General features: G+C 40.3%; 2 protein-coding genes and 1 non-coding gene across 3 annotated transcripts; 1 reads left to right on the forward strand and 2 right to left on the reverse strand.

Annotated features, from left to right (window-relative positions):
- Window positions 1-407: 407 nt before the first annotated feature.
- LOC121258549 (endo-1,4-beta-xylanase 5-like) lies at window positions 408-3,822 on the forward strand. The gene is made up of 8 exons (XM_041160085.1): window positions 408-816; window positions 924-958; window positions 1,138-1,291; window positions 1,841-2,013; window positions 2,093-2,194; window positions 2,362-2,508; window positions 2,606-3,244; window positions 3,423-3,822. Exons 1-8 carry the CDS (start codon window positions 744-746, stop codon window positions 3,756-3,758), a joined length of 1,659 nt encoding a protein of 552 aa, XP_041016019.1. The 5' UTR covers window positions 408-743; the 3' UTR covers window positions 3,759-3,822.
- On the reverse strand, window positions 1,385-1,457 carry TRNAE-CUC. Its single transcript has one exon. It is a non-coding gene; the product is annotated as a tRNA-Glu (tRNA).
- Window positions 3,823-6,029: 2,207 nt separating the features above from the next.
- LOC121258259 (thaumatin-like protein 1) lies at window positions 6,030-8,308 on the reverse strand. Its single transcript, XM_041159713.1, has 3 exons — window positions 7,817-8,308; window positions 7,010-7,679; window positions 6,030-6,551 (listed from the first exon to the last, which is right to left on the reverse strand). Exons 1-3 carry the CDS (start codon window positions 7,887-7,889, stop codon window positions 6,251-6,253), a joined length of 1,044 nt encoding a protein of 347 aa, XP_041015647.1. The 5' UTR covers window positions 7,890-8,308; the 3' UTR covers window positions 6,030-6,250.
- Between the last annotated feature and the right edge of the window lie 429 nt (window positions 8,309-8,737).

Genomic DNA, 8,737 nt, shown 5'->3' on the forward strand with positions numbered 1-8,737 from the left:
GGTCTGCTTTGGTTGCCTATTGTAGTTGCACCCCTATTTTACATTAACGGACGATCTAGATAACATAGCTAGCACTTAATGTCCCTATATATGGGGTGCCTTCACTGCTTTGGATTTGGTAAACATCGATAAATCCGAAGGAACCGTGAAGAAGTTACTATGCTTCAAATAGAAAGGAACACGTACTGAAAACGTGAATGAGTTTCATTGTTGATGAATTATGGTCGGGATTTTTTATAATTTAGAGAGACATAAACACAGTGCGAGTCTTCTATGTTCTGTTATACGCTGTTTCAGTCTATACTGGTCGTAGACAACATTTAATGACGTAGAATCATCTACAGACTATCGCTATCCAAATCGTAGACAACTTGAATTCAGCAGCATTAGGGAGCAAGGAGTCGCCAAACATGCCAAACTGCCATAAAACGACGAGTTAAAAAGCTCTCGCCATGTTTGGCCCTCAATTATGTTCACAAGAAGAGCTCTCACATAACATGTGAGCTCGGCACGGGACTACTCAGACCTGCCACTGTTCCCTTGTGAATATCCCCAACTCTCCCCCCCAACCTTCAGAACACGCCCTTCCTCTGCCCATTTCCTGTAAAATTGTAACCTCCATTATTTAGGATGGTACCTGAAGGACAAGGAGCAAGCTTTTCCATACCTACCTAAACTACTCCCATTTACAATATTCCATAATCAATACAGTCAGAACGCTCCGATTTCTAAGCAGACACAGTATGCGGGACCCTCTTGCTTTTAGCCTCTGGGCTTTCTTCCTCGTCATGGTTCCTCCCTTGGTCGCCTCATATGGTTCTTTCTCTCATCACAACCCATCTTTCATTGGTTTGAAATATTAGATTTTTAATGGGATTCAGGTTCTCAAAGCACTTACCTTTCTCTACTCTTCTGTACCGCAGCTGGGCCTTCGTATGATTACACTGCTTACACCGAGGTATGTATAATTAGTGAAGTTTTAACATGGGCATTGTTAAAACTGTTGGATGGACAAGATGTTCTAAACTTATAACAGCAGTGTCGATTGAAAAACAACTTGGGTAATTTTTATGTCGGGTTGCGTTTATGATTTCGGTGGTGTTTCTTCTCACGCTGTTTCACATGTTTGTTTGACAGTGTAAAAAACAGCCGGAGGCGGCACTTTACAAGGGAGGGATTCTCAGCAATCAGTCTGTGAGCCGGATTAGCGTTTCTGCAATTAGTGCCAGTGCGAATTCGCCGGCCTTGATATTGTACAATCTTACCCAGGGCACCATTTATTGCTTCTCCAGTTGAGTTTTTCATCCCTTTTTGTTATTTTTTTTTAAACTTTAGAGCACTATTTAAAAAAAAAAAAAATACAAAGTTTTTTTGGGATAAAAGGTTCCGTTGCCGGGACTCGAACCCGGGTCTCTCGGGTGAGAGCCGAGTATCCTAACCAACTAGACTACAACGGATTTGATAGACACAAGGCCTAGACGATTTTATATATAACTTTTAGTTGCCGTGTCAACACTCAAGATGGGCTGTGACTTTTGAAATCTGGTTTATGAGTTTATAGCTCTAGGTTAAACTGGGCTAGCTTAATTTCCTAAGCAGTATTGCACACATTTTCATCACCCGGCAAAACTCAGCCCATCATGATTCATTACCACACCTATTCCACGCACATTCACGAGTTAAGGTCTTGACAAATGTCAAATTGCAGTCCCAGTCTCACGGCTAGTATAGTAAGTCATGGAATGGCTGTTATTTAAGTCATCACCTAAAGGTTTTTTTGGTGGGTTGGAAATTACTTGCATGTCACACCAGTTTATTTGCTTTGTTTGTTGCTTAATAGGTTGGGTCAAGATAGAAGGTGCAGAGTCAGCTCTCTTAAGGGCAAGCCTGAAGACAGAAGACACGAGCTATGACTGTATAGGGACTGTTTTGGCCAAGTGTGGATGCTGGTCATTTCTCAAGGGTGGATTTGTTCTGAGTTCAACATCTCAATTATCTATCCTGTTCCTTCAGGTAAATGGCTATTGAACAAGTTGTCGCCCTGCTTTAGTACTTCATGAAATGAAACTTTTTATTTGTTTTGGTTCTGCAGAGTTCGGACAATAGGGATATCAACATAGCAATTGCAAGCAATTCAATACAGCCATTTACCAGGGAGCAATGGAGTACAAATCAGCAATATATGATTAACAGTGTAAGCATAGCACATTCCAATTGATAAAGTGATTTTAATGGACTGACTTAGTGATAGCATATATGTTGAAGAATAAAATGAGCCGATGGAGTTTTGACAATAAAAATGGTTCTCATTGATGGAATGAATTATTCTATCAACCTTTAAGGGCAACATCTGTTTTCCAGCAAAGGAAGCGTGCCGTGACAGTCCATGTCTCAGATGAACACGGAGAACGGTTGCAAGGGGCAGCTATTAACATAGAACAAGTATCAAAAGATTTCCCTTTTGGATCTGCAATAGCTAAGACCATTCTCGGAAATCTGCCATATCAAGTATGATTCATAAACTATATTATATGCAAAGTTCTTGTATTTAAAACTGATTAGATCCAATTCTTTCCTCTAACAGAAATCCTTCATGTTTTTCCAGAATTGGTTTACTAAGCGATTCAATGCAGCAGTGTTTGAAAATGAACTCAAGTGGTATGCCACAGAGCCAAAGCAAGGGAAGGTCAACTACACCATTGCAGACCAAATGGTGGGATTTGTTCGAGCTAACCAAATCATGGCTAGAGGCCACAACATATTCTGGGAGGACCCAAAATACACTCCAGCATGGGTTCTTAACCTCACGGGTCCTGAATTACAATCAGCTGTCAACTCACGCATACAGAGTCTGCTGAACAAATACAGTGAAGAATTCATTCACTGGGATGTCAGCAATGAGATGCTGCACTTCGATTTCTACGAGCAACGCCTTGGCACTAATGCCACATTGCATTTCTATGAGATAGCACACCAGTCTGACCCTTTGGCAACACTGTTTATGAACGAGTTTAATGTGGTCGAGGGCTGCAGCGATGTGAATTCCACTGTTGATACCTACATCTCAAGGCTGAGAGAACTCAAACAAGGTGGTGTTTCGATGAATGGAATTGGTCTAGAGAGCCACTTTACGGTACCAAACCCTCCACTAATGAGAGCTATTTTGGACAAGTTGGCCACGCTAGGGCTTCCCATATGGCTTACTGAGGTGGATATTAGCAATGCACTTGATAAAGAACAACAGGTGAACTAGCCTCTTGTTACTCTCTCATGTTAAACTACGCACGGTAGCTGTTATAGCATTACCCATAAGGGCCCGGGGGAAAAGATTCTCTCGTGTTCGGGCAAGAACTTGAGGAGATATTGATATGCATCAACTAACGTCTCTGCCACTGATATAATATTGATCTTTCTGAGTGCAGGCCATTTACTTAGAAGAAGTATTGAGAGAAGGTTTTTCGCATCCTTCAGTGAATGGGATAATGCTTTGGACTGCGCTCCATCCCTATGGGTGTTACCAAATGTGCTTGACTGACCATAATTTTCAAAATCTGCCGGCTGGAGACGTGGTTGACAAGCTCCTGAAAGAGTGGCAAACTGGGAAGATTGAGGGTGAGACAGATGAGCATGGTTCTTATAGCTTTTATGGCTTCTTAGGAGAGTACGAAATAAGTGTTAGATATGGAAACAGAAGTGCAAATTCAACGATCTCGCTTGGTCGAGCAGATGAAACTAAGCACTATAACATTCGATTGTAAACCAAAAAAATAGTATTGATCAGTATGTTTGGCATGAAAACAATAAAATTTCTGTTAAAGCCTATTATATACACGCACCAATACGGTATTTGCAATAGAAATTGGGTTAGAAAACTTGTGGTTTCTGATGAAATGAAAAACATGCTATCATGGTGATTCTTGTGAAAATTACTATTTATTATATTAATAAATATATTGGTAGTGGGATAATGGAATCCAGCCTAATAAATATCCTAATAAATATAGATCACGATTCACGAAAACTGATTAGTCTTTGAAATTATGATTTCGATGTGATTGAGAATCCGAAACTTTTGTTTGATCTATGTCTTGTGCTAAAATGTGAATTAAGATTTCTTATTACACCAACACAATCTAACCACTCCTGATCTATGTAAATCAATAAAACCCTTCTTTACTCTTGCTTGGACTCAGTAAGGTAGAAACAAGACATTTTACACACAAGAGAAGTATATTTTAGAATAGTAAATATGCATATATTCCCCTAAAAACAAAAGGCATAATCGTCTACCTCCAGCAAAGTAAATCGACAGACATTGTGTCTGTGGTTTCAATTTGACCCAAACTGTATCCAAGTTCCTCAAGTATATGCTAATAAACGGGTGAAGCAATTCCCAACATCCCCAAAATACGCAGAGAAATGTAGTATTTTTCTTTTGAAAAAAACTATAGATAGAGGCGTGTTTGCTACTTTGGGCATGGGTTAGGGAGAGGAAGAGAGAGATGACACGAATTATAGCAATCGATTAACCAGACCAAAAAGCCAAGCTGAAATGATAAGCTGACACAATAGTCCTCAAGAAATTCCCTTCTTCAACGGCTTAAAGACAAAAAGCCAAAGCAAAATAAAACTTGCAACGCCCGCAAGGCCACACAGTTATCTCTCCTACTCATGAATTCACATGACACACTTTCAATAGTCAAACACCTTTTTCTTTCCTCTCTTTACGACAAAGATTCACAACCAAAAAACAGCCAACCTCTCTGATTTGTTTTGTTTTTTATTTTTTGTTTCAGTTCCTCTTTGTGCAGGTCCATCAGTTTAACGGACACCAATAAGAAACTGCCACTTTAGCATTTCACAAAAATAGAGTCTACATCTGCTCACACCATAGTAAGGGTATTTTGGGCAGATATATATCCCAGGAAACACCCACCCTTGCCCCCTCCCTTCCTTTGACGGAAAACGACCAGACCGGCGCACCCCTTCTGGTCCATAAAACATCAATATCCAACAAAGTTGTCAAGGCGCACATTCCTAAATACAAAGAAAATCATTGTAGTCGAACTTGACTAAAACAAACAAAAATGATTTCTTTAATGCATACAAACCTTTTCAAACTGAAAATAGAATCTGTCCTCAGTGCTCTTGCAGCTTCTTGAAACCAAAACAGATAGTCAGTGAATATGATTTCGTTAAAGCAAACAAAGCTCTATAAAGTGAAAAAATAAACTCTGTTCTCTGTGCTTTTGGAGCTTCTTGAAATCAAAATGGGTAGTAGTTGGGGGCTGGATATAATTTCAGGGGGGATCTTGGGATTATTGTAGTTATGGTGATTATTTTTTATAATGACAGGAAGGGGTTGGCAGTGATCGAAGGAGAGAGAGAGAGAGAGAGGAGCTCGACCGAAATCCTTTGAGATTCATTAGGCCACAAGTTTTGATTTTAAGGAAAATGGATTTTAATATATGCATCTCCGTTGCAGCTGTGATTTTCGTGAGCCCTGGAGTTTATCACCGTCGCATGCCACCGCCGCAAGTGGCCTTCATCGAATCGGGTAAGTCTTTCCCTCGATCTCTCTCACTCTCTAATCTCACTCCACCGTTGACAAACTGGCGACAAGGCTCCAGCAAAGCTTCGATTATCCTCCATCAGCACAGAGAATGATGGGAACCAAGAGGCTTAGGTTTGTTTGGATATTTAATTACTCTCAACTTATCATTATAATTTTTTCAAATTTTAATACAAAATATAATAAATAATTTAATTTTTTTAAATCTTAAAATAATAATAATATTAAAAAATAATATTTTAATAATATTTTATTATCCCCAACTCATTCCCTTAATCTCAATTTTTTCGGATTCATATAAAAGAGGCAGCAAGAAAATGAAGGGGGAGAGAGGGAGATTCATTGGCTTGGATTCCTCTGTCACGCAGCACATATTTTTCCTTTTGTGGGCTCTACGTGGCACTCGCCTATTGGGTCTGTTAATGATTGCAGGTCCTTAAAAAGCTTGAGTTCGAAAGGAAAAGGAAATGAGCATTAGATATAAATAGATATAAATACAAGCACTTCCAGTATATATAACGTCGAACTTTTTTCTTGGGGGGACCCTCGGAGTAGAATTGGATGTTTTACAATCTGGAGGAATCTGTCAGCTTTCCCAGCAAAAGGCTGCAAATCTGAGACACACTCAGCACAGCATAGCAAAATCCATGACTCGAGGTCAAGCTCATTTAAGAGGGGCTACAAAAAATGCAATGAGAGGGTAAGAGACAAAGTAGCCGAGGCTATTAAAGCAGATTGGAAGGTTGAAGGAGAAAGTGCTCTTGGTGAGTCTCCCATGGCCAAACCAGCTAACCATGACCCATCTGCGATCATGGCTTCTCCTGACCCTGAACCTGAACCAGAAACCGAATACCCTGAACCGGTATCCGATCCTCCTTCACCTGACCCTGAACCCGAAACAGAGTAATATCCTGACCCGGACCCCTGAGAGGTTGCTGATGTTGTTGCCGTTGGGGTTGGATCTCTTGAAGATTTCTGACTGCACAGCAGAGATTAGGAGATACAATAATTACTCTTGCAGTTGAAGAATTAAATATATATATCAGTCGAGACTGACCAGAGTGAATTGAAAAGATTTTACACTGAAGGCATCTAAACAACCTCATTTAAAGCCCTGAAGATCTGATTATATAATAAGGAAGAAATGCTAAATCGAATCATTAAAAAGGCAAATCTTTGGCATTATGGCATTGCCACTATCCCACCAACCCCACACGCTAAAACCAAACAAAGAAAAAGGGGCAAGATCTTTGGGCATTGCCAACAAACACCAATCTACTTTCAGAAGTAGCAAACTTAAAAATAGAAACTTGGAGATAAAATTCGTCGGTATTTGAAAGATAGATTGAAACAACTCCTCTCAGACGAGGAAAATACAGAATATTGATAAAATAAAAGCTTTTGAAACTCGGAAACTAAAGAGTATGTATCCTTTACCTTGGAGACGAAGGGCAAAACGTCAGCGTATAATCGACACCGGTACAGGTGAACGTACTCGTAGCATCATCGTACGCGTAGCTATACGATCTCGGACACGCGGCCTTGAACATCTCCGAGTACACTGACGGCCTACAAGAAGCGGGCGTGCCATACTCGCCGATGCAACAGTACTCGGGGCTCCCGAACGCCTCGCACGCGCTCTTACAGGCGCTACCGTCCCCGACCCTCAGCTCCGAGGGGCATTGTTGGTTCAGATCAGAGACGCATCCGGTCGAATCGCATGCCCCCGACCCGCCGGTACCTTCAACGATCATGGGGAGGTTGTACCCGTCCACCAAGCTGACGTCGTAGAAATCCTGCCCACCGGACCCGAGCGTAAACTCGGCAAGAGTGGCGGGAGGGGCGGCTCCGAGTCCATTGCACTCGACTTGTCCGGAGCCGCAGTCGCCAGTGAGGCACGACCCTGACCCGGATCCGTCGAAATTACAATTCGTCCGACCCCAGAACCGGCCGGACCAGCCGGTGGGGGCTTGGAAGGAACGGGAACTATCCTTTGGGAGCTCGAATCCAGTGCTATCGAGCCTGGGGCTGCCTGCATTTGCGAGAATGCCCGGCCACACAGTATAATCACATCTGTTCACAAACGTGAATGTAGCACCTGAAACGCCTGGCACGCATGCAAACACAGATTTTTTTTAAGTGTAAAATCGTTAAAAACATTTAAAAAAAAAAAAAAAAACGAAGCAAAAAGAGTAAAATGTGAGATAGACCCAGATGACTGCATAGAAAACCCATCAAACATACCTCTAGTGGTGAAAAGCAGAACAAGAAGACTGAGAATATTGAGAGTGGAAGTGCAGCAGAAGATATGATCCATACGGTAGGTTTTTCTTTAGGAAAGAAGGAAGGATGATGGGTGGTTGGGTCGCGTGATGGTTCCGGATGTGGTGTGGTTTTAGCGGTGATTGTGCCAAAAAGAGGAGGAATAAGGTAAAAGATTAGGACAATGCCAGATGCCAATCCCAGTTTGGTAGCACGGATGGTAGGGTGAGACTTGAGAGCAGTTACAAGTAACGCAATAGTGAAGTGATGGTTTTTGGATTCAATGCCTGTAACGCAAATCGACAAGGGTGATACTTGGGGAGAGCAGCCAAGAAGGCATGCCTCATACTGTAATTGCAGCGCTCTCTCTCTCTCTCTCTCTCTCTCTGATCTGCCTAATCTAATATAATTGTACCTCTGAGTTCTAATTTTAGATGAATAGTTTTAATAGATTCCCCTCTGTTTCGTTCACCTTTGAGTTTTTGATCTCATCTGTAGGAACATGATTATATATTATTACTGAACTATTCCTTAAACTTTTCAGAAATGCATTAGCATTTTCGTGCTTTTTTAGGCCATCAATTAGTTTCATTTTATTTTATTATTATATTTTAAAAAAATTATATAAAATATAATAAATAATTTATATATTTTAAATTTTAAAAATAATAATAATATTAAAATAATATTTTATTTAATTTTTAACTTTCATCTCGTCTTAACTTTTAATCCAAACGAGATCTATTATATCCTTTCTTATCAATTTAATATTTTCTTAATCATGTCATATTATATTACGTTGTATTTATTTTATTATAAAATAGTTTCATCATATGCATTCATTTATCAACTTTGAACCTAATAATTCTTTATTTTTAATCATTGAAACCTTTCAGCCTTTTC

This window comes from Juglans microcarpa x Juglans regia, chromosome 3S (assembly GCF_004785595.1).
Source record: "Juglans microcarpa x Juglans regia isolate MS1-56 chromosome 3S, Jm3101_v1.0, whole genome shotgun sequence".
Lineage (NCBI taxonomy): Eukaryota > Viridiplantae > Streptophyta > Magnoliopsida > Fagales > Juglandaceae > Juglans > Juglans microcarpa x Juglans regia.

Coding starts and splice junctions, on each gene's coding strand:
- LOC121258549 (XM_041160085.1), top strand. CDS start 744: ATGCGGGACCCTCTTGCTTTTAGCCTCTGGGCTTTCTTCCTCGTCATG. Junction 2,509..2,605: donor TCGGAAATCTGCCATATCAA/GTATGATTCATA, acceptor ATGTTTTTCCAG/AATTGGTTTACTAAGCGATT. Junction 3,245..3,422: donor CACTTGATAAAGAACAACAG/GTGAACTAGCCT, acceptor TTCTGAGTGCAG/GCCATTTACTTAGAAGAAGT.
- LOC121258259 (XM_041159713.1), bottom strand. CDS start 7,889: ATGGATCATATCTTCTGCTGCACTTCCACTCTCAATATTCTCAGTCTT. Junction 7,680..7,816: donor TCTGCTTTTCACCACTAGAG/GTATGTTTGATG, acceptor CATGCGTGCCAG/GCGTTTCAGGTGCTACATTC. Junction 6,552..7,009: donor TTTTGCCCTTCGTCTCCAAG/GTAAAGGATACA, acceptor TCTGCTGTGCAG/TCAGAAATCTTCAAGAGATC.